This window comes from Nanorana parkeri, unplaced genomic scaffold (genome assembly GCF_000935625.1).
Source record: "Nanorana parkeri isolate BGI_ZX_2015 unplaced genomic scaffold, ASM93562v1 scaffold67, whole genome shotgun sequence".
NCBI classification, from domain to species: domain Eukaryota; kingdom Metazoa; phylum Chordata; class Amphibia; order Anura; family Dicroglossidae; genus Nanorana; species Nanorana parkeri.
Genome location: NW_017306335.1, coordinates 948,432 through 974,115, shown reverse-complemented (window position 1 = coordinate 974,115; position 25,684 = coordinate 948,432). Strand labels below are relative to the sequence as shown.

The following is a 25,684-nucleotide window of genomic DNA, read 5'->3' as shown; positions in this document are numbered from 1 at the left end:
GTGCGGCAAGTAATGACCCGCCTCCTGGTTTTCTGATTGGCCCGGGAAGCCGGCTACTTGCTGATTGGCTGGAAAGCCGGCTTCCTGGCCAATCAGCATCGAGCCAGTTTCCCGGTCAATAAGGTCATTACTCGCCACCTGGCTTCCTGATTGACCGGGAAGCAGGTTTCCCAGCCAATCGCAATCAAGCAGGCCAAACAACATGGGGACGGCTTCCGTGGCAATCAGGAACCTGGGCGGGATCTCATTACCTGCTGCCCGGTTTCCTGATTACCAGGGAAGCCTGCTCTATGTCAGCGGAAGCACCGGTATTAGTATTCAGTGTCGGCGAGATCCGAAAGCAAAAAATCGGTACTCGTACTCGATACCGAAAAACCGGTATTGGTGCATCCTTAGTTTTGGTTAAAACTATTTTTTGTATTGGGACAAGTAGATTGTCATGAAGGACAAGTAGATTCGGCCACCACTTTAGCCCTTGGACAAGTAGTTTTTTAAAAAATGTCCACACCCCTGCATGATCTGCCTGCATTGCAAAGAGCAGCACAAAGAGCTAGTGAAAAGAAGGCATGTCATGAAAATAGAATGACCCTCCACATGCATTTCTTTTATGGTTAAAAGGAATGGGAAAGGAAGTGTGGACACAGAAATAAAGAACAAAAAAATAAGTAAAAAAATATAATTGTCGCCAGTGTTTTTACCGTATCATAGTTAAGTTCATGTAAGGCAGCAGATGTAACCTAAATGTATCTTTTAGATTGTAAGCCATCAGGGGCAGGGCCCTCCTTACCATCTTGTCTTGAATTGTATTGCGATTGTAATGTCTTCCTTATATAGTAAAGCGCTGCGCAAACTGATGGTGCTATATAAAGCCTATATAATAATAAAATTATCATGTATAAACCTGCTAGAACTGTGCTTACCTAAGACACTTGTCCTGCATTGGACACGAGCATAGCTCCTCGCCGTGATGCAGACATACAAGACGGTCAGAACTGCAGCTGCAAGTGAGGGCAGAGAGGAAACATGTTGTTCTACAACAAGCGCATTGTCTCTCATCATCTGGGACAAGTTCAAATACTTCTTCTTCTGACTGCTGGACTCCCTGCAACAAACACAGCAATTTTTAGAAGTGCTGAATGGAATAACCAACATCAAATTTACAAGAATCAAACAGCAGATGAAGATGTAAACCTCCGCCCTTACCAGCTGTAGGATGGCTTCTCGCAGTCGAGTCTCATCCTCGATCATTATTGTCATCTCTTTGCATACAGCAGCCGCCAAGCCAACATCCAAGCACTCAGGGTCAGTTGCCATCTTGAAGATTAACTCCTCGTGTGAGAAGACACAGTATCGCCTTAAACGACGGTAATGATTCACGCACTGGCGTCCAATAGGCAGCTATCAGAGATCCAACAAACATGGGTAATTCATTTATAAAGAAACAGCATTTTGTCAAGTGTGATCATCCAAGAAACGAGCACTAAAATGTATTCAGCGTTTTAAAGTGCATCTGTCACCTATGCAGGGGTCTCTGATCAGTTCATGATGAACTTGTGACATTGCTGTGGCATCAAGGAACCTAAAGCCACCACACCAGCCAAAGTTTCATTTTTTTTTAGAGAGAGATATTCTGCCAGTTTTTAAATGCCATCTCAGAAAATTTCACCCTCACTCTGTGTCCCAGTGACCAGAAAGTAAAGTCTCCCCATTTATTTACACAAATCGTAATTTTCTGAATTTACACACGCAACCTGCACCATGGAACTTCAAATTCTAAAGTATAAAATAGCTCATACATTTTAGCATTAGAAAAGGTATAGGATTTTTGCACTAACCGCAAAATCCTTTTCCTGAATCACATTGAGGGACACAAAGTCTTGAATATTCTGATTATACTGATGCTTATAGGAGGATTGGACATTGACAAAAACAAAACCCTGTAGACCAGTTTAGGATAACCTCTCCTACTACCAGCATGCCTCAATTTTGTAGCAAAGCAGTATTGAGTGCATGGCCATAAACACAGAGGAGTGGGGCCTTGTCCCTCAATGAACTCCAAGAAAAGGATTTTACAATGAATACAAAAATTCTATTTTCGTTCTCATCCATAGAGGGACATAGAAAGCCTTTAACCTTCAGGACACCCACATCAGTCCAACTTAGGGGTGGGCAGCATAGTAAACAATGGTTAACAGGCCATAGAAAAAAAAAAAAGCAACAGAAAAAGTGAGGACAGGCTGCAGCTCAGAGAGCTGCCTGAAAGACCTTACCCTCAAATGAGGCCAAAATATTCCAACTGATAGAACTTTAGGAACATGTGAACAGAAGAACAGGTAGTAACCTTGCAAATCGCTACACACAGCACAGATAAACAAGATTACAGCTTTAATTCACCTGGGACTTTCCATTTAGTATATCAAGCAGGAAATCGATACTCGGTCAGAGTTTAAAACAATAATAAAACCAGTACAGTGGAACTCCGGTTTATTTAAAACAAAGTAAAAACAATTACAAACACCAACTATAGCATGCCTAATATGTTTGGTTGAATGACTTCATCAGAGGTGAAGCCAAGCGACGAAACAGGTCAGGCATGTTTGAGTTAACCAACTTCCATAGCCCAATATCACTCTCCTTCACAGTAGCACTAGAGAGAACGGCGACACCGGCCGAGCCCGTCTTGCTACAGCATCAGCAGTTACATACCAAAAAAAGTCTGCTCGCACACCGCAAGCTTCGCTGAAAAATGTATTGTAGCACACAAGTACACATCATCCCGCCGTTTGAGTTTAGGTTTGTAATTGTTTTTACTTTGTTATAACACATCAATGAGAGCCAAATCGGTCTCCTTAAATTTTGGAGTGATCGCAGTAGACTGTGATTCCTTTGAAAATTCAAAAATGTCTTGGCCAGCTGATTTGAAAAATGTTGAGGAGGGCTTGGCAGCGAAAGGGTTAAGGCTAAGCTCATCAATGAATGACTAGAGTGACTTAGAAACAATCTGCGTCTCTGCGGCTGAAAGGCGCTAAGCAACATGGAGCATGTGATACTTCAACCAGCGGATGACATCAGCATTTAACACAGCAGAGCTAAAGAAAAGAAGAAGTCCATCCTCCTCGCACACTAGAATTAAACTGAGGCATGCTGGTAGTAGGAGGAAAAATCCATGGGTGGCCTATGTTTTTCTTTTTTGCTTTGTTTGTCAGTGTCTGATTCTCCTGTAGGCGGAAATTTAACCTGAAAGTAAAGCTTTCCTGTATCCCACAATGGATGAGAAAGAAACACAATTTACTAGGGATGCACCAATACCGATAATGGTATTGGTGCAGATACAGAGTATTTGGGCAAATACTTGTACTCACCCAAATGCTCCGATACCAGAACTTTCGGTCAAAGGGAGATATCTTCTGACCAGGAGTGTCGCAAGGGAACATGGAGCTGGCTTCCCGTCCAATCAGGAAGCCGGGCAGCGGTTAGTCGCCGCCCCGGCTTCCTGATTGGCTGGGAAGGTGGCTCCAGGTTAGCAGAAGTACCGGTACCGGCGAGTACCGAAAAAACCAAACCGGTATCGAGTGCATCCCTATAATTTACCTCATCATACAGAAATGTTTTGGACCAGATTCTGTCCAGAATACGTTTTAAAAAGCATCCACTTCTCTTCAAACAATATAACTGCTTAGTGAATCACCAATCACAATAACAGAGGTGTGGTGAAAGTGCAAAGTGGAGAACCTGATAGGGAACTACACCACAAGATCAGGGAGCAGCTTAAGTATCTATTTCAATCAGTCATGTGTGTTATAATCACAAGATATAAATATCACTTCTCATTGGCCTATTTTCAATCCCTTCTTAGTATCACTACATGTCTGTCAGTAATTAAATTTCTGCAGACACTCCAACCTAGAATTGGGCTTTAATATGGCCCAGTAGTAACATTCATCTTGTGGCATGGCCATAATTGTACATAAACTACAATCCTATTTAGGGAGACATACCCAGTCCGCTGTGCAGAAGTTCACTGCCTCAGCAAAGTTGTAGCCTTGGTTGAAGCCGGAGTGGTAAGCACGCGGGAAAGTGACCACAAACTCCCCAGCACACTGGTTGGTTCTGTAAACCTAAACTCAAAAGTATGAAAGGAGTAAGTTTACCCAAACTTGACTTGGCAGTTTCTTAAAAATCTACGTGAGCTGGCAATGACATCACTGTCACCTTCTCTAGACTCACCGGAACACCGTGTTCCATCAGGATGTTGGGATTCATGATAGTCACAAGCTGATGTAAGAGATCTGGCTGAGCCTCAAACAATTCTGGAGCCAGTTCTCTCATGACATCCTCCAACTGCTCTGCTGCGTGGGATGGAACGCCGTACCAAGTCTTGGGCTCTCCCCTGGAGGGGAATAACATGGGAGAAAGTTCATTAGATGGGATAAAACATTAGAAATAAAAGAATGGTTAATGTACTTTAATGCTTGAAAACGTTTATCCTCCTAAGCTAAGGCCCTACTTATAAAGCAGCAGTATGACCTTACCACAGCCATACTGCTGCACAGCAGTGTTTTACAAATGTGAATGACATGCTTCTTGCCTTAAAGACTCCAAATAAAAGGGAAAAAAAAGTAGGAGGAGAAGAGCTTGGTCATGTGACTGACGGATCATTTTATGGCACATTTCATGGTATGGGGCAATACTATAGTATTTGCACTCTGATGCTCATGATTATATAGTTACATAGCTAGTCAGGTTGAAAAAAAAGACACAAGTTCATTGAGTTCAACCTATAGAGATAAGAAACAAAAGAAAGAATAAAAACCTAAAAAAGAATGCTATGCCCACAGTTATCCACTGCTGATCCAGAGGAAGGCAAAAAACAAACAAACCCTATTAAGCATAGTTCAATTTGCTCCAACAGGGGGAAAAAAATCCTTCCTGTTCCCATAAGGCAATTGGATATTCCCTGGATCAACAATCTCTGGTGCTTAATACTGTATACCTATAAGAACTCAATATCCAGTCATATTCTGTGCATTCAGGAATACATCTAGATTTTTTTTTTAAACCGTTAACTGAGCTCGGTAGAACTAGCTCCTGGGAGAGTGTATTCCACATTTTCACAATTCTAACTGTGAAGAATCCTTTCCGTATGCAAAGGTTAAACCTCTTTTCCTCCAGGTGCAAAGAGTGCCCCCTTGTCCTTTGCAGTGACCTTAAAGTTAATAATTTGGTACCAAGCTCCTTATATTGATCATTTATGTATTTATACATGGTGATCATGTCCCCCCTTAATCGCCTCTTCTCCAGAAAGAACAAATTGAGTTCAGTTAATCTTTCCTCATAGCTGAGCTCCTCCATGCCTCTTATGAGTTCAGTCGCCCGTCGCTGCACTTTCTCCAGTTCCACAACATCCTTTTTGTGAATTGGTGCCCCAAACTGAACTGCATATTCCAGATGAGGTCTTACTAATGCTTTGTACAGGCGCAGGATGATGTCTCTCTCTCTGGAGTCAAGACCCCTTTTAATAATTAAAAAAAAAAAAAATTATTGCTTTAGAAACTGTGGCTTGATATTGCATGCTATTACTGAGTCTATGGTCTGCCAGTACACCCAGATTTTTCTCCATCACTGACTTGTGTTACAAGCAGTTAATGCAGACAAGATGGCTGTAAAACAAAAAAATGCAAGTCACAGAAGTGAGCACACAGGGTAACCTGTGAGCCTTAAGTAGTCCTAAATAGTCACAAGAAATGCAAAACAAGCAACAATGTAAGGGAGGACAAAAACCAAGTACAGATATGACGTTAGTTGAACATGTAGGAGCTGGTAACATACCAATGAAGGTAATTAATGGAGTAGCTCCAGTGATCCTCGATGTGCCAGCAGAAAGAAGAGAAGCACATGCCCACATAAAGCCAGGGCACCTTCATGCCAGAGATGTCCACATTGATGTGGGACAGGACAGACTGCTCAAGAACAGGCATGTTATTGAGGTTCCATCCACACTGGGTGTAATCCTATCATAAAAAGGTAAATAAGAGTTAACAGGTTGGCCACCAGGTGACAACATAAAATCCACATAGGTGTCCATATAGTATGACCACACAGGCTGTCCTTCTTTGCCCTAAACTCTAAACATTGTAAGCCGATTGTACAATCACAGTATAATTTCCTTTAGATTTACCAAAACTGTGCAATGTGGGGGCCCATCTTAAAGCTGCAGCCTTCCCTCACACAGGCTCCTCTCCAATACTGAAATTGCTTACTCTGATTTCACTGCACATTGTGAGTTTCTCACTCTCACTGGGTCTAAAATAAGGTATGCAATGACATTGGAAAGGTTTTATTTAAACATTTCAATAAAATGTCTCACCTCCTCATCTGCGGTAATCTTCCTCCGGCCATCGAGCACTGGAAAACCACTGCCAAAGTCTCTAGAAGAAATATCTGCCCCATACTCCACAATGACATCCTCTTCAATCGAGCTCACCAGGCGCCAGAACTCCTTCTCCACCAGCTCAGTGGGCACCATCTGTATATCCCAGCAAGACAGTTATCAGTACGTTTTATTAAACTGGTTTATAGAAACCTCTAGACAAAACCCAATATTCAATAACAAATGAACAATATGATGTGGTATTAAAAAGGGTCAGTCCACCAATAAGTGGATTTTTGCGCTAGCTGGTTGGTGACATAATTTTTACCTTAAAGAGTCACTAGAAGGAAGAGGAGTAAAGTGCCGCAAGTAAAGTGCAGAGGCTGAATCTCAGGCCATTCTGACATGCAAAGCTGTTCCGTACCTGTCATCCTTCTGCACATTCCCACTATCCAGTAAAGAAACCCAATAGAATCATGACCCAGTAGAAATGTGTGAGGGCATCACATAGCAGAAAGCTGCGACACAAAACCAGAAGTATCAGAGCATTGCCTGTCAGAACCACCTGGCATTGCCCCATGGCAGGACGACTTGGGAGGCTTCTCCAGGTATGCGCCTCTCAATGCCTGCACTATATAATTTGCCTTCACCCTGTGACAAAGTCTCTTTGCAGAACAAGAATTTAAGACACAGAACGCAAACACCTACATGCACTGGCATGTTGAAGTAGTCCGATTTAAAGCTGTCTGCCATCTCTCCAAAGCTCTGCAGGGTATACTCTCTCACAGCCTGTTCAAAACCAAATGCTTCACGCGGCTTGCTGCACTCCTGAAAGAAGCAAAAAAAAAAAAAGTCCATCAGATTAGATCCAAAATTTGGAATCCCATTTTCCCACACTCATGCAGCTTCAAGACCCTGTTTCTCCTCCTCATCCCTCCCTTATTTTGCTTATAGTTGGACCCATGAGACCATATTTCACCAAATGTCTCACTGCAGATGGCATTGTGGCTCATAAACTCATATCTGATAAGATGTAAAGAGTGCCTGTACTGTTTGAGCAAAATGTATGGTTGGGGGGGTCTTTTACAAACTCTGAAAGCTGTATTTAAAAAATAAAAAAAGTGAAAAATTGCAAAAATAGTCTGGCCAGCAGAGATTAGAAGTGGAGCACAGGGCCTAGCAGCGAACGGTTTAAAGGTACACATGGCATACATTCATCTACATGAGAGTAGATTACTGAAGCAGATTATGAAGGCGTAAACTTCAGAAAGATAATGAGAAGAATACCTAGGAGTACGAATACCTAGGAGAAAGATTGAACCCAGCCAAACATCTTACAAGGCACAACCAACAGGAGCAAAAGAAAATTTCTGTGACTGATATAGAGTTATTACCTCAGCAATGCATTTTGGACACCTCCAATCTCCTTTGGGCACCTCCGGGAGAGGAGGAATGAGACAGAAGGTGTGGTAGCTGTCATCGCAGCCATCACAGAGGAGAAGTCTCTCTTCACAGTCTCCACGGCCACAGAACAAGCAAATATACAGATCCACCTGTAACAACCACCAAAGACAGTTCTCAACATGCAGCGGCTACACTCCAACATTATAGGAGCTGCAGATCTGAATCAGTGACACTTAACTACCATTCTGAAAACAGCTGTGTTGAGGCAGACATGTTATTAGGGGAGGTGCTGCCATATACAGTAAAAATAGATCTTTTGCAACACATCCTCTAACAACAAGTCCATTTCAGCGTGGCTTATGTAACCCCTTCCCAACCAGAATTAATTGAAGCCTAGATGACTACACCAATCTTAGAAGCATCAGTATGTTGGTTAGATTGAGAATAATTCTAGAACTGAACAGTAAACAGTCATAACACATGTACCTTGATAAATACACAGCACCATGTTTGACATCTGTCCGTGTTCTGGTTGTCCAGCAATCAGCATTGGAAGCTGCCGTGCAATTCAAAGTGTTGTTCAGCCTGAACCCCCCCCCCCCCCCCCAACCCCCCATCCCGTGTGTTATTTACGTCATGTGATTGCAAAGCCTGACTGGGAAATGCTTCCTCTGTGCCCTGCTTCTGTCAAAGACATACATACCACAAGGGGGGCTGTGCAACACCATGGGTTGCTTGGTGTTGCTGGTAAATGTGCGTCAGTTTCCAATGTGGATTGCTGGACAACTGTAGTGGACTAGCGGACTAGTCAGATGAAGAGGAGGAAGCTTTATTAAGCGAGTCTGTAAAGAATAAAGGCTGTGTCACACTGCACACGAAGCAGAGCGGAGCGGTGGCGTGCTGCCTTTGCGAGCAGTGTGTCATGTTATTTTCAACTTGTGAGAGCTCGCATAGCTGAGCGTGCCGAGATGAAAAATGTCATCTTCAGCCAACCGGCTCGTGCGTATAAACCTGCGCGTCAGGATGCGACGTCTGGCCGGTTGTTACGCACGAGCCGATTGGCTGAAGGTGCAGTCAATCATCTACCTGCACTCAGCTCACACACTGTACGCAAAGCTCTGTGCCGGACAGCTTTGCTGTGCTCTGCACGGCTTTGCGAGCAGTGTCACAGGCTTAAGTCAAGGCAACTGGACTTGCTGTATTTTACTGTCAAAATTTTTTACTGTCACATTTTTTTATTGTTTTCATATAACATACAGAGACATATATAACATACAATCATATAATAATATAACATCCATCTAAAAAAGACATCTCCCCATTGATTTTTTATATTCATCATACTGTGTAAGGGTACAAACAAATAACCTTAATGTGCTAAAAAACAAAACATTACAGTTTCACGGCATACTTTAAAGCTACAAATAGGAAAAAACATCACCCTACTACAGTATTAGGAAGAGTTCAGTCTTATAGTTATATATTTCACCAATAGTTACCTTAGATCAGGGGTCCTCAAACTACGGCCCGCGGGCCACATCCGGCCCGTAAGGGTCCTTAACCCGGCCCACTCCTGGCGGTGGGTTGTGGGCGATGAGATGCGGGTGAAGGGCGACGCTGTCTTCACTCCCTCCCAGTGGCGTAGCGGGTTTGCAGAGCTCCTGCTACGCTAATAGCGTATATTCTCAGAAGCTGCACACAGCGCGAGCCGGTTTAAGTAGTAAACAGCACGCTCTGTTGCAGCTATTTTTTCTATTCAGCCTGGCTTCCTGACCAATCAGGAAGCCGGACAGTACGTCATGACTCGTGTCACGGCTTCCTGATTGGTTAGGAAGCCGGGCTGCCTAGAACAAAGTGAAGCCGGCTTCCTAGCCAATCAGGAAGCCAGGAGGTGGGTCAGAACGTGCCGCCCAGCTTACTGATTGGTTAGGAAGCCGGGCTGCCTAGAACAAAGTGAAGCCGGCTTCCTAGCCAATCAGGAAGCTGGGCAGCATGTCATGCCCCGCCTCTTGGCTTCCTGATCCGGCCCCCAACAATGTCTGAGGGACAGTGAACTGGCCCCCCATTTAAAAAGTTTGAGGACCCCTGCCTTAGATGCAAGGTCTCAAAGTGATCCCTTCAAGGAAATAATCAATTAAACTCAAATTTAATTCTAACCTGGCTAATTTTCCTATCAAGTAAGAATACGTATATATGTAAAATCTTCATGTTCTAAAAGATTGTAATTTCACGACCTTTAGTCGTGGCCGAAGGCCACCTCTATCAATTCTGAATTGAGAAAGCTGGCTGGATGACCGGTGAAACGTCTTCAAGTAAAATACAGCAAGTCCAGTTGCCTTGACTTATTCTTCACAGATATACCATGATCTGGATGAATGAGAACCTTCACAGACTTATTAAGTGAGGAATAAGATATCACCTTATTCATCACCCCCTATAGGGAGAGGGTCCCACTGCAAGGGTAAAGATTTTTTTATCCCCAGAGAGCACCTTTCAAATCTTTCCTACAGGACCATTTTCAGAGGAGTTATGGCCTGAATTGAAGTTCCCAAAACTCAATAGCCACCAATCAGTGGTCTAGAATCTCTCACTGTCACTACAAATGGAAAGAAATGTGTGGATAATATGGGCTAAATTTTATCTTACTTACAAAATTAACTTTAAGGGCTCCTTTCTTCTTTCTCATCTGCATCCCAAACAGTTCAAACTTGGAGCTCTTTTTCTTGAACATTTCATCTGAAAAGAGCCAGAGAGAGGAATACAAGTCAAACAACCACAGATGTTGGAACCCAACATAGGGAGGTCCCTGCTAAAAGAGCAAATCTTATACAAGTCTCATCCTATGATATTCTTGGTGTCATGTTGATGTCACTGGCACTAGCACACAGTGGCACTTCTAGAAAGTATCCGAAAATATCACAAATATCTGGCTAATAAAAGCTGTCGTAGTTTCTCACCAGCTCGGTCTTTAACGCTGTCACTGATGCCAATCACCCTGGGTGCTCCAAGAACATTCAACTTTTTCACCTCTGTGCTTTTAGTGTTCTCCACCATCTCCTGCTAAAAACAGAACACAACAATTAAACCTGAAGGACAGATCAGAAAAAAAACGAAACAAAAAATAAAATTCATTAAAGCTACGTGTTCATAAAAAAATCATGAAGTGTATTTATAAAACACACACACGCATACACACGGATCTAAACAGTTATGCAGCACTGTTCATGTGCCAAAAAGGATTAAATTGAAGAGAGCAGAATGACTGAGAGATGAGCTCATCAGTCTGATGCTTCTCCTTTCACTGTCCAGTCACAGAGTGGGGAAGGGACAAGACCTGTAACTGTTACTGGGGGGGAAGAGACACGATCTGTAAGTGTAAGTTGACTTCTAAAGAGAAATATAAGTCAGAAAACAAGTACCAGAACTGTTCCTTATCTTTCTTTAAATGCTAGTTACCTGGCTGTCATGCAACACTACGACCCAGAATAAGTAAGCAGATCAAGAGGTCCGATTTTACTGGCTGCATGCTTGTTCCACATTATTGACTCAAAGTATTAATGCCGGAGACAACAAGTCAGTAAATATTTTCAGGAGGAAGTCAGCAATGGCTACCCCCATATTTCGCTTTAGTTACGTTTTCTATAACTAAGTATCCTAAACAAGAACTATGCCTGAAGATCCCTATTGTCTACTTCCTACAAAACAGCAAGTTAACATTGACTAATCAGTTCCTATTTCAGGGGTGCAGCCTATAGGGGAGAGCAACTGTTTCCCATCAATGTGCATGTAAAGGCAAATCTTTTTTTGCTGTATTGGAGTAGGAAACGGTTAGATCCTTTGTCCAGCTTATATTGCTGTCTGGGTTCATGCTGTGATGATTCACCCTCTCTGGTGACCATTGTCAGTGAGCCAGAAAGTAAAGGGATATCTAAAATGAGAGCAAGGGTTATAGGAAAATCCTCCAATGTGGACACCTGTTCCTCTAACAGCTCTCTAGGATGGTTCACTTTGGTAAAAAAAAATTTTTTTCCGGTACTCACCGATACCGAATACTGATACCGGAAGTCCCATTAAGGAAGCCAGGTGGCCTGTAATGACTGGTCGTGTAAGGAAGCCAGGTAGCCAGTAATGACCCGCCACCCTGCTTCCAGATTAGCACTGAAACCGTCTCCACATCACCTAGTGACGAGGAAGCATGAAGCAGGCTTTCTGGCCAATCAGGTGGGTGGGTAATGACTCACTGCCTGGCTTCCTGATTGGCCAGCGTCTCGACCAATCAGGAAGCCGGGCAGCGAGTCATTACACGGCGCCCAGCTTCCTGATTGGCCGGGAAGCCAGCTCCATGCTCCCTCGTCATGAGGTGACGAGGGAGCATGAAGCCGGCTTCCCGGCCAATCAGGAAGCCGGACGCCACATCATTACACGGCCCCCGCCTTCCTGATTGACCAGAAATCTGGCTCCATGCTTTCTCGTCACCTAGTGACGAGAAGCATGGGGATGGCTTCCCTGCTAATCGGGAAGCCAGGTGACAAGTCTTTACACGCCGCCCAGCTTCCCGGGTAACTGTAACCCTCAGGGGATTAGATGTTATGAAATAACAAGAAATAAAAAACTAAACACCTCCGACTTGATTCGCCGCGATCTTTTCAGAGGAAAATTGATTTTCTCACTGCCTGAGGATTCTTTGGACTCTTCACAGGGGTCAGTCACCTCCACTTTCTCTTCTGCCTTCAGATTGGGCTTCTGGATGCCCTGGTTGTTCATAAAGGGAGAAGAAAGAACTGTTAGACACAAAGGCATACACTTGTACAACATGAAGATTTCCTCTAACTCGCACCACTCAGTATGAGCTGAAGGATTGCAAGGCAAAATGATTCACACAGAGATCTGTAGTTCTTCAAAAACTAAAGAATGATATCTTGTCTATGACTGGTCAGGAGAGACGACAGGGACAAACCACACACAGCTAAACTGCCATTATCCTCCCAAACACACTCTTATCAGTAGAAAGTATCTCACCATGAGGCTGATCCCAGACTGGAAGAGCTCATAGGGGTACAATATACGCTCATAGTGGGTCTTCAAAAGAGACCCTGTGCCCTTGCCTGGCATGTACCCTAGACGGCTACCAACTTTGGACCATTTCTTCTCTTTGCTGATGATCTCAAAGCCTCCTTCACTGGAAACCACCTAAAACAGAAAAACGTTATAAGCAAATGTAAACAAACAATCCATAAAATACCGAACTATTAAAAAGAAACATCTAAGTTATAAGTTGCTGCCATTTAAAGTATGTCTGGGCAAAAATAAAAATGCACTATATCTCTGCAATACATGCAAGACTGCAAGTACAGTAAAATACCTGCTCATCTGACAGAAACTCAATGTGTTCCGAATTTCCTTTTTGGCCTGACAACACAGTACCTTTTCAGCACTGAAATCCTAATCAGTGTTGTCAGCCCTGTTGGCTGGACCACAAAACTCTGCCTATCTCCTTTCTGTCCCACTCTACATGCATACATTGATTTCGCAGGAATTTTACAAGTCTGGTGATGACATCATAGAGAGTAATAAAAGCTGTTTCTCGCTATAACACTAAGTAGAAAAAATAAATAATGCTGGGACATGATCTACAAGGGGAGAAGGAGGTTTGAGGATATATTTTGGTCATGTCTATACAAACCCTTTAAAGAACTCCAAGTGACAATGTGTGGCTGACACTAACCAGGAAACCTTATAACTGAAACTATCAGAAAGTGGAGTTTTGGCCTCATTTACAATGTAATGTTTTGAGGCCGTGTTCTTCCTGCAGTTGGAATGTTCTCCCAGTCCCCTGCATCAGGCGACATAATACAAGTAATGGACATCTGCAGGCTAGTGGTCACATCCAGAGCATCCCATCACCAACATCAATTCCTAAACAGCGGTGTTTATATAGGGAAAGTCGCACCTTACTCAATCCGTAAACATCCAAAAGCTTGCGATCCACCACTGGGATCCTCAATGCAGAGCCTTGCAACTCCCAGAACTTTGCCAGCTGATCCAAAAAGTCAAGCTTCACACGGGTTATTGCCTTGAAAACAAGAATCATTATGCTTATTTCCACTGCAGGTGATATGAAAATAAAATAGTAGAGTAGAAAGATACAGATTAATTGTATTCAAGACATTGGAAGGGTTATTAAAAGTGCAATTCCAGGTCCCTAACTCCACTGAAGTAAAGCATTATTATTTCTGTCAGTGCTGCTGTTTTTCTATAACATACTGTCTGGTAAAACTGCAGTCGCCATGATAGGAAGCGAGGTGAAATTTCTGAAGGCCGGAATCCACGCGGTCAGGAGTCACCCAGGTGTGCACCGATAGCGCTGTGGGTGCCATTATTTTCCAATGGGACCACAGTCACGCAAAGCGGATCGCGTGGTATTCCGCCCGTGCTTCTGAACATGAACGCGGCTAAAACAGCCACGCGTCGTGTATCGCAGAAAAAAGGCACAATTGCCGCGCGGTGGGGTGACGTCTAGGTGTGCACCGGCCCTAATAGAGCCCTGGGTAGCAGTTAAAAAACTCACCAGGCATTCTAACCCTTCCTCACTTTCAATCTACAAATAGAAAACATTTTCTGGCTGTACGTACATTTTAATATTAACCCTCAACAGTCACCCATGAGACTCTAAAGGGACAAACAGCTTGTAATGGATACGTCAGTATAGGTCTACCTGTACAATAACTACCAGATGAGGCTCATTGCTGTAATAGGGAAAGCAACATCCCCACACTTGTGCAATGGTCTTTGAAAGATTATCAAGAAAAAGATGAAGCTATTGTAGATGATTCCTGGAACATGACCATGGTAACATCTGTGAAAAACTACTGAACGACACTCTTAAATAGGGGGATGAGGTGCTTAACCACACTCTTAAATAACGCTGGGTTCACACCATTTTCCAGACCAGATCTGGAACATTGTGCATTGCGTTTTTGCCGCGATTAGAAATATTTTTTTTATTTTTTTAGCTTAAAATTTTAAAATATTAAAATATTAATATTAAAATATTTTTTTAATTTTTTTAGCTTAAAATGGTCTTAGAGGTGCGTTCCAGTGCGTTCCATGAGTTTTGATGTGTCCTAGTCATTCCAGACCAGACAAAATAGGACATGCAGTATTTTTCTGGTCTGGTCTGGAGTGGACTGCGCTGGTTGGAACAGAGGCCAGAAATAGCATAGGGATATACTGGGATGCATTTTAGGTCTGGAAACAGTCTGGTCTGAGATGAGAATTCAGAGTACCGTTGACGTGGTTGCAAGGAATTGTTTTTCTTTTCAGTATTTTTAAAAAAAAGGTTTGTTTTTTTTCAAATAGCAGTATATATGAAAAATAGCTTGTATATACATTTTTAATAATAATGGAGTGTTCCTTTAAGCATGCATTCTGCAATGTATTTGCCAGCCAGCAAGTAGAATATGCAAATGGCCTCTGTAAAAACCCCCGTCACAAACCAGGTAGCTCTCTAATACAATATTCCATTTCCAGGTAAGTACCATACCTCCAGCTCGTTGAGCCGCTGCACTCGAGGGGTGAAGCTGAAACTTTTGACATCGCAAGCGAAAGGCGGCTGCCAGTCCTGAAACAAAGTCAAAAAGATAGTTGTAATAAGCAAACCAAAGGAAGTATACTGGAAGGCAAAATTCACATAACACCTGGCTGCATAAAATAACCCAAACCTGAAATACATTTAATCTCTAAACTGGATAACAAAAAAAACAAAAAAACAAGCAACTACCCTTGCAGTGAGGCTACCCCAGCACTGCAAGGGTTAAGTGTCTTGGGGAGCTGTGAAAAGGTCTTTTACATACATGAATTCCGCTCCCCTTCGCAGTTGGTGCTACACTCAGAATTGTGGATTGTCCCTCCGCATCCTTGCGTGAAAATGCAGGGCTATGGACTCTGCATTAAACATAATGTCAGGGTGCCTCCGATCCCTGCGGCTCTGGGCACTGGCAGGAGCACAGATTAGGTAAGCTATGGATCCTGCATTAAACATGATGATGTCAAGGGGCCTCTGATCCCTGAGGCTCTGGGCACTGGCAGGAGCACGGATTAGGTAAGCTATGGATCCTGCATTAAACATGATGATGTCAAGGGGCCTCTGATCCCTGAGGCTCTGGGCACTGGCAGGAGCACGGATTAGGTAAGCTATGGACCCTGCATTAAACATGATGACGTCAGGGGGCCTCTGATCCCTGAAGTACAAGGGGAAAGCGGCTCTGGGCACCAGTATTGAAGTATGCAGGAGCACAGATCAGGTAAGCTATGGACCCCGCATTAACCCCTTCGTGACTGACGACGTACAGTGTACGTCGCCAGCATCGGGGCTGTATTTAATTAAATTTGTCACTAAATTTTGGGGTTAATTAAGGAGTTGCGCTAATATTGCGCAAAATAAAAATTTGCAACTACCACCATTTTATTCTATAGGGTCTTGGCATTCAGAAAATATATAATGTTGGGGGGTTTTAAGTCATTTTCAGGCCTAAAATGTGGAATATAACATGGGTGCAAAAAATGAAAAAAGGGCCTCAGTCATGAAGGGGTTAAACATGATGATGTCAGGGGGCCTCCGATCCCTGAGGCTCTGGGCACTGGCAGGAGCACGGATTAGGTAAGCTATGGACCCCGCATTAAACATGATGACGTCAGGGGGCCTCCGATCCCTGATGCTCTGGGCACCGGTATCGCAGCATTGCAGGAGCAGAGATCAGGTAAGCTATGGACATCCTGTGTGACAGCACTAATTGGCCCACTGCCATGTGGAGTGAGTCACCTGCTCAATACCTGGAAGTACTGCACGTTGTTTCCTTCAGCTCCTAGCTCTGAACATTTTGTTGGAGGTTAGAGGAACGAACGGGGGGGGGTTAAAAAATGTTTAAAAAATTAAGGAGTTAAAAACTGTATAACCCATTCTTTACTGCCACAATATGCCATCAGTCTGATGGCCAGCATCAGTCAACCCACTTCCTCCAAGCCCAGGTCATCCTGGACCAGCCCAAACCTGTGACTAGACAGTGAAGGAGAAGCAGTACAGTGATGAGCTCATCTCTGTCACTCTGCTTTTTCCTCCAATCAGCACATTTCATTTCGTGTCTGCACATGTACTGATTAGCTTCATTTGCTGCTTACACTCCAAACTTGCTATACAGGGACTGCAAGAGGCTCATGCTGGGTCAGGTTCAGGTACCTACCCTGTTTGCAGTTAAAAAATAACTTTAATCCCTTAAGGACCAAGGTCTTTTTTTTGTTTTTATGTTATAATCCACATTTTAAGCCTGAATTACTAAATTACTTCAAACCACCAAACATTATATATTTTCTGAAAGCCAAGACCATATAGAATAAAATGGTGGCAGTTGCAATTTTTTTATGTTGTAAGACATTAGAACAATTTACTATCAAACCCAAAAATTTATTGAAAAATGCACTTAAGTTAAATTTAGTGCCCCAAAACACTATATAATTTTTATGGGGTAAAATATGAGTAAATAGGTGCCCAACATGCCCAGGTTAAAAATTGTGTGCATCCATGAAACTGCGTCAAAATGCAGTACCTCAAAAAGTCCATAGACAACGCTTTAAAAGCCCCCACAGGTCATCAGTTTAGATACGCGTAACTATTGGCCCTAGTAGCATTGCTCTCACTTTGGCATGTGTGGCGATACCCAACATGTGTAGCGCAGTTGTCGTTTTCATACGTAGGTGCACCCAACACGTGTTTACGTAAAGACGCGCATGCTCGCGGGGGCCGGGGACTTTAAAAAAATGTTTTCATTATTTTTATTATTATTTTTTAGACTGTTTTTTTTTTTTATTTTACTTTAATTGCTATTACATAGGGGGGCTTACAAGCCAGGAATTACCTAGAAGTATGTGTATGTAGATTGTCATTACTAAACATTTCTAATAGAGGTGCACCAAAATGAAAATTTTAAAACCGAAACGCAACCGAAATTAAGAAAAAATAAAATAATAAATGTCAGGTCAAAACTTTTTTAACATTTTTAAAATATTTTATAAACTTTAAAAAAATATATTATATTTTATTTACTAAATATTTTTATTTTTTACTTCATGGAAATATTAGGGGTCTAAACAGACCCCTGATATTCCCCTTTTAAAATAGAAAAAGAGATTGAGGACACAGATTCCTTTTGCTACAACCCCTGTTATACCAGGAATCCTCTATACTGAGTGTTCCTGATCATTCATAACATGAGGATAGAGTATATTTACTATAACACCAATCATGAATGAACAGGAGGAGATGTAGATCACTTCCCATTCATTCATAATTGAGGATATAGTAAACAAACTATGTCCTCAATTATTTACAAATACTCAGCGATCACTGATCACTGAGTGTTAGCATTGGCTCTCCTTCCTGACACGCTGTCACAGAAGGCTGAGCGAGCGGTGCGGGTAGGAGATCTTGATCTGACAACTGACTCCTACCCCACACCGCCGGCCTCCTGTGACAGCGCTGACTCCTGTCACAGGAGGCTGAGCGGTGTGGAAGAAGAGACGTCGGCCACTCACATCGATCTCCTCCCGCAGTGCTCGGCCACATGTGACCGTTTTTTTCCTCCCCGCTGGGACACAGAGCAGTGCCCAACGGGGAGGAGAGAAAGAACGGATGTGCCACTATATTGGCAGAAAAATTACGCTTTCTGCATTTTTCCAAAAGTGCCAATTTCTAAAGGTGCTTTTGTTGTTATTTTTAAAGAGATGGGCAAAGTTCCTCTTTAAGACTTTGTCTCTGAACACTTGTTACCTCAACCCATGTTGTACATGAACTCTAGTTGACTTGGATCTACAAAGTCAAATGTTGCTTATAATACAACTAATTATATATGTATTATATCTATATAAAAGGTCAGGATAATAAAGATAGATAGATAGATAGATAGATAGATAGATAGATAGATAGATAGATAGATAGATATTGCACAAATACACTGTGTGTATATGCTTTACTTCTTCATTATTCCCTACAATACGTTGCCAGTATGAAGAGATGTTTCAATTGTAGCTACCTAAATGTGTGCCTAAAGTTATGCAAAACTATGCAGCCGACAATGCAATGCTTGTGAAGGACAATAAGAACAAAGAAAAAAAAAAAGAGTTTTCACCTTATCTATGAAACTACACCATAATATGCAAGAATAGTTCAGTATTAAATGCATCTCTCTATTATAACGAGATACTCTACAGGTTTCTAAGATTTGGGTCATGTAACTGCTAAAAACTATTAATAATAATTTAAAATGTTAATAAATGTCAATATATAAAACATATATGTGTTAATATCAAAATCTCACTACATTGCCCTGAATAGATAAACCACAGGCATGTTTTCAATTCAGAAAAAAAGGACTTATTTTTTCCAGACACATAAATATGTGCAACTCTCCCAAAAGTGTAGTTATGTATGCCTATGGAGGTGGGGAAGTTAGTATGGGCAAGCATTTTTTATGTCGAGGCGGTAAATAGTAGAGATTAAAGTATTACTAAGGGCGTTTTTTTACCTTAATGCATTCTCTGCCCAGTAATTTACTATGTCGAGGCTGCAGTAAAAACAACCAAACAGGTGAATGCAAATGCTCGGTGATTATTTAGGCAAAGTCCAACGGTCAGGGCATTTACAAATTGGGTTTTTCATTAATTTGATTTTAAACAAAAATAGAAAAAAAAACCCCACAAGAAATGAAAGCACAACATGAATAATCCTCAAGAAAAGTCCCCATTTATGTCAAACTTATGTATTCACAACACCAGTATAAACAGAATATGAAACAGAGGACTGCGCTTTAGTTTGCACACAAACATATTCAAAAGCAGGCCAAGTTATTCCATCACGTTGGCCCGGCTTCCAAGCTCCGAATATTAAAAAGGACTAGCTTATGCAAGAATCTGAATTTCCACTCCTAAAGTTAACCTGACCAGGCCTGAAAAGTACCGTATTTGCCGGCGTATAAGACGGGTTTAAAAAAAAATCCCCCGAAAATCGGGGTTCGTCTTATACGCCGGGTACATACGGAAGGATACGGTATACTGTATGTAGCTTCGGCTACATACAGTATACCGAGCTGAGCCAATTACGGCAGGCTTTGTATTAATGTATACAAAGCGGAAGACGGAGGACACAGCGGGGATCGTGGACAAGTTAAGAGACTGTAATCTCAAGTGTGGCTCGGAGTTACCGCTTATGGTAATGAAAATTAACCCCGAGTCACACTCGGGAATACCGCCATGGGTGTTAGTGGGTGCATTTAAACATTATTTTGGGCTCTACTCGTCTTATACGACAAGTATAGCCCAAAACCTATATTTTAACACAAAAAGTAGGGGGTCGTCTTATACGCCAGCAAATACGGTAAACCAACGGTGCTGATGTGCAGGTACTTTTTGATGCCTACAAGTACTCGCGTTAGTCCTTAAATCGATCCCTATGTCCAGCTCGTATACACAGTCTCAAACTTCTCTCCCACTTCTCAGGGAGCAGCTGATCGGTCCTGAAATGTGACTTTGTGAGTGCGATCTCACATTCCACAAAGTCAGATAGAAGTGACATTTCAGGACAGATTAGCTGCTCCAGGGCAGATCGGTTCTCCTGTACATAATCTGTGATGCCAATTTGCCCTGGAGCAGCTGAGAAATCGTTAGAATTCTTCACCTTTTGCCGGTCACATATTGCACCCCCGAAAAAGTGGGCGGGATTACATTAAAGTGTGTGACCATGTGACCGGTCACATATTCCAACCCAGTCACAATCTTTGATAGAGCCGGGGAAGTGTCAGCGCTCTCCTCACTTTGCACATTGAGACACTTATGCAGAGGATTGTCGGAGCATTTGGGCGAGTACAAGTCCTCACCCAAATACTAGGTACCGGCACCGATACCCATACTAGTATTGGTATCCGTGCATCCCTACTAGTTTGTAGTGAGACTGTAGTCCATCACAGGAGTGAGCTTGGAGCGGTGACTACTTTACAACACACACAGGGATCATAGGGAACAAAAGTTGCCCCCCTCCAGAAGGAAGGACGGTTTCAGCACCAATTCAGAGATGATTGGAGGATCTACAGCCGAGTGATACACAAATAAGATACATTTTTGTTAATAGTTAGGGGACTGGAATGTATTTTTAAGATTTAATTCCTGAGTTTATGTAAGAACTGGAGCTGGAAAACAGAATGTAAGGTCAGGCAAATGACAGGTCCAGGTCGAGTGACCTCTGACACCCTTACACGCCCCAAACAACACCAAACTTCTAAACTAAATAGGCAAGTATAAACCATTCATAAGTAGTAAAGATTTTGTAGACAATTTGGGTAATTTTAAAGATCTGTCACTTTTAACTCAAATTGTCATTTTGATAAAGTTTTCTAACACACTTTAAATGTCTGAATATGTTTATTTTCATGGTCCCCGTGTTCCTGTTACATGTGCCGGTTGTGTTTTCTGCTCAGTAGTGCAATACATATGTTTTACTGCTGTCAGTCCAGGGCTGGACAAATCCCAGGAGCCAGGTCGCCAATCACAGATTGTACCTTTTGAGGTTTTCTCTAGTTATCAATGGAGCTAGACCCTAAACAAAATCCTGCTGGCTCTTGGAATGGGCAGACGGGCTCCTAAATGTTATCATTTCTCAGACTGCCAAGGCTGATCAAAAACAATACACTCTCTATGTGGCTTATCCTGTATTCTCAGCCGTTTTAAAGAAGAACTCTGGGCACAATTATTCGTAACCCTGGCAGTGGGGCTCCTGAAGCCAGGCAATCTGCACTTCGATAACTTATTTAGAGTGAAAAGGTGATACTAGGGGTCTTTTGGACCCCCAGTATCACTTTAAAGAGTACTTGTCACTGCCAATATGCTATCACATAGGGAGCTTGTAAACGCCCCTATGTGATAGCATTTGAAGTCAACAAAAAAAAAAAGTTTAAAAAATAATATTAAATACAATAAATGTAAAAATAAATTGAAATTTTTTTTTTAAAAGTCCTCCAACCCCCGCGAACCTGCGCATCTTCACGTAAACACATGTTGGGTCACCTACGTACGCTATGTGATAGCAATTAAAGTAAAAAGAAAAGTTTTTAAAAAACATATTAAATGAAATAAATGTAAAAATAATAAAAAAAAATATGTAAAGTCCCCCGCACATCATCATGTAAACACGTGTCTGGTGTGCCTACGAACGAATACGATTGGGTATCCCCACGCACGCCGGAGTGAGAGCAATAATTATAGTGCCAATATTCATGAGAATCTCTAAACTGATGACCTGTATGGGGCTTTTAGAGCATCAATGGACATTTTGTGGTACTGTATTGTGTTGGTTTCACGCACACACACAGTGTTTAGGCATATTGGGTATCTATTTACTCATTAAAACCTCGTATTGTATATTTTATTGTAAAAAATTGGTATTTTATTGTGTTTTGGGGCATTTAAGTGCATTTTTTTTTAAATGTGGGGGTTTGAAAACATGTTGCGCCAAAATCATGCAACATACAAATTTGCAACTGCTGACATTTTATTCTACAGGGTCTTGGCTTTCAGTTTGGGGGGGTTTGAAGTAATCTTCAGGCCTAAAATGTGGATAATAACATTGGTGCAAAAAATGGAGAAAAAAAAAAAAATGGCCTCGGTCATGAAGGGGTTAAAACTGATACTTACTATAAATGTGTGCGCACTAAAATTAAACTAGAGTTCTCCTTAAACAAGCTTGCAGATAGGATAAAAGAATGGAAATATAGATTTGCCTATGCAAAGCAGTCCATGTGTCGTTACCTTGCACTTGCACTACTCTCCAGGAATGACCCTTAGGCTAGGCTCACACCATTGCGTCACCATTTTTGTGTGCTTTTTGATGCACATTTGTATGCATTCGGAGGTTTTATTTTGTCCAATAAAAGTCAAATAAAGTACAGGTTGCTAGGGGTTTGTTGGCATGTGCAAAAACGCATTTTGTGTGCGCTGCATTCGAAGTCTATGGGCCCACAAGCACACATTGATGCACCAAAAAACACACCTGTACTATTTTTCCTTAGGCCTCATTCGCACGACTAACAGCCGGCCAGTACAGCTCCGTGCTGCATATTAGCACTGCAGCACAGCTAATTGGCTCCTTGAGCTGCTTCCCCCTCTCCCACTATGAGCTTCCTTGCTTGCCAGAACAATCCCCATAGACTTGAATGGGGCGATACCCTTGGGGGCTGATGTATAATGGCTTAAAGGGTTATTAAACCCTTGCATGTTCTTGCATATATCTAGTGCTAGCAAGCAGTAGATATATGCAAGACGATTTAAAAAAAAAAAAACCTTTTCAAAGGGTTAATACTTACCTGTGTCTCCGCCGAGCACTCCCGTCCGAACATCTGAAAATTTCTCGGGCGGCCGCAAAGGATCTTGGGGCGGGCACATGCGCAGTTCAGATGTTCGGCCGGGAGATGAGGAGAGACACAAGGTAAGTCTATGGAGCAGCGTGCACCCGCACAGACACCGTGGGACATCAGAGGAGGACAGAGGAGTCAGCGCTGGATCAGAGACCTGCACCAGTGCTGGAGGGACAGCTAAAAACTACAGGAAAGAAGATCGGATTGAGAGACATCATTTAAGGTAAGCCCTTACTTTAGCACTGTGGGGGGGGGGACTTTTGCCTTTACACTTTAACCCAGCATATAGCTGGGCAAAAGGCATTCACGTGGCAGTACAGTAGCTAGATAGACCAAGAGGAGCATAGCAATTTCCTAAACTGCTCAACGCCATCTAGCTGCTGTAATGCTGTGCAAACGGCATTTGGGTGAATACTTCATACATCAGCCCCCCCAGTATCTGTAGTGTAGGAGTAAGATCCCAATTAAGTCTATAGAGACTCACTGGACAGATGTGATCAGCAATGGAGGAGGCCGCCACTGTGGAGCAAAGATAATCATCTGGGTGGGAGTTGGGGGTCCCCAGGATAGCTGTAGGGGGATAGGGAGGGTGGGCTAGTTTTGTTTTTCTAAACTTGATACACCTGTCAGAAGAGAATGATGTAGGTGGCCGTAGCTAACGTCTCATTTTCAGAATGTTATTTCCTTTACTGTTATGTTGATGCCTATGCTTCAATGCATTCCAAGTCACTGACCTGGAACAAGTAGAGAGATAAGGTGACTTTTTTTACAGCGTGATTTTCATGGCTGGCATTTTTAGGAGCAGGTCAGCATACTTCTGTCATGACAGATGCACTTGAATCAATGAATAACAAGTTGTGTTATCTAAAGCCGAAACATTTTTTTCCCCATTGCTTTGAATGGAGGGTGGAAGGGTTAGAACCCCTGTCAGGTTTTTAATGCAATCTCTCTCTATAGGAGTGGAACTGATCAAAACTGGAGCCGCTGGCTATAGTAACCAATCAGCTTGTATCTTCAGTTTGATTATTTAAACTTTGAAAATGAAAGATTGAAGCTGATTGGTTGCCATGCACAGCTGCTCCAGATTCTGTCTGCCCAGTTTTGATAAATTCCACCTCTGTGTCCTGCTGAATATTGGCATTGCCTATCCAAATGTTCCCCCCGTCACATTGTGAGGAATCAGGTGGAATTTTCTAAGCTACACAAAATGGCTTCTCTCTTTGCACCCCCCTAACAGGAACATCTTAAAAGGGCTTAGCAAGGTGTGACACCCTGATAAGAGGACATCACTTTTCAGCTTTGCTGCCTCAGAAATAGTAGATGACCAGGGAGTCCATCTGAGGCTTCTCACACAGGTGCTTTGCTTGTTGACAGGAGCATTTTTATTCCATCTGCCAGCTGCATGCAAATAATTCTGTTGAATAAACCTTCCAGGTCAGAAGATCTCGGTGTACAGGGCATGCTTACCTTAGGCGGCCTAATTTTGCATATTCCGGTTCTCTCAGCAATGGGACGAATACGCCCGATGAAGCTGAGGGGGTCTGAGAATTCCTCCCAGGTCGGCTCAAAGACTGGGCACTCCGGTGGGGGAACAAATTCATTGTACGAAGCCATCCCGGGGGTTAATACTAATCTCTCAGCATACAGTTACGTGTACAGAGCAATAAAAGGCAGCACAGATGCTTGGAGTGTGGAGTGCCAGAGGACGGAGAGGCATGTGGCCCTGTCACAACAGGACCCTCCGCTTTTCTTGGTAGTACAAAGCCCTTTGTTCATCTGCCACTCGTATTCCAGGGAAAGGTAGGGGTTAGATCTGGTCTCATGTAACACCCCAACTTTTAAAGGGCTGCAAGACAGTCCCAGAATCCTTCAGTGAAGCTGCAAATTATAATTCATCCAGACATTCAGAGACAACCAGTAGATTCCTCCCCAAGATACCCTCAGGCTGTGCCACTAACTGCACCATGACGGGTCTACCCTGTAGGTGTCGCAATCCAGAATCCATATGGAGAACATGACCGATTTCACCATAAGATCACAATCAAGATCCGAGCAATTCAGGTTCACAGAACTGCTGCTGTTAAAAGGGACACTCCTAGGCCTCTTCAGGTAATGAATAACCATCAGATGTATCCTGATAGAGGGTCCAGACCAGGTCTCCCCAGGTAATGGGTCACCCCCCAGGTCTCGCCAGGTAATGGATCACCCCCCTGGTAATGGATCCCCCCCCAGGTCTCCCCAGGTAATGGATCACCCCCAGGTCTCTCCAGTTAATGGATCACCCCCTCCCCCCCAGGTCTCCCCAGGTAATGTATCACCCCCAGGTCTCTCCGGGTAATGGATCACCTCCCAAGTCTCCCCAGGTAATGGATCACCCCACAGGTCTCCCCAGGTAATGGATCACCCCCAGGTCTCTCCGGGTAATGGATCACCTCCCAAGTCTCCCCAGGTAATGGAT

The 25,684-nt window shown here is 42.8% G+C and overlaps 1 protein-coding gene across 1 annotated transcript in view; it reads right to left on the bottom strand.

Annotated features, from left to right (window-relative positions):
* The window catches only part of KDM5A (lysine demethylase 5A), a 49,617-nt gene extending 24,476 nt beyond the window's left edge, over positions 1 to 25,141 (bottom strand). Inside the window, exons 1-15 of the mRNA XM_018576441.1 lie at positions 24,694 to 25,141; positions 15,318 to 15,395; positions 13,725 to 13,847; positions 12,794 to 12,964; positions 12,395 to 12,526; positions 10,732 to 10,834; positions 10,425 to 10,510; positions 7,765 to 7,923; positions 7,079 to 7,198; positions 6,368 to 6,526; positions 5,830 to 6,011; positions 4,228 to 4,390; positions 3,999 to 4,118; positions 1,204 to 1,398; positions 921 to 1,102 (exon numbers count right to left, since the gene is read on the bottom strand). Coding sequence (XP_018431943.1) covers positions 921 to 1,102; positions 1,204 to 1,398; positions 3,999 to 4,118; positions 4,228 to 4,390; positions 5,830 to 6,011; positions 6,368 to 6,526; positions 7,079 to 7,198; positions 7,765 to 7,923; positions 10,425 to 10,510; positions 10,732 to 10,834; positions 12,395 to 12,526; positions 12,794 to 12,964; positions 13,725 to 13,847; positions 15,318 to 15,395; positions 24,694 to 24,840 — 2,120 coding nt within the window. The 5' untranslated portion in view covers positions 24,841 to 25,141. The remainder of the gene's footprint in view (positions 1 to 920; positions 1,103 to 1,203; positions 1,399 to 3,998; positions 4,119 to 4,227; positions 4,391 to 5,829; positions 6,012 to 6,367; positions 6,527 to 7,078; positions 7,199 to 7,764; positions 7,924 to 10,424; positions 10,511 to 10,731; positions 10,835 to 12,394; positions 12,527 to 12,793; positions 12,965 to 13,724; positions 13,848 to 15,317; positions 15,396 to 24,693) is intronic.
* Positions 25,142 to 25,684: the final 543 nt, after the last annotated feature.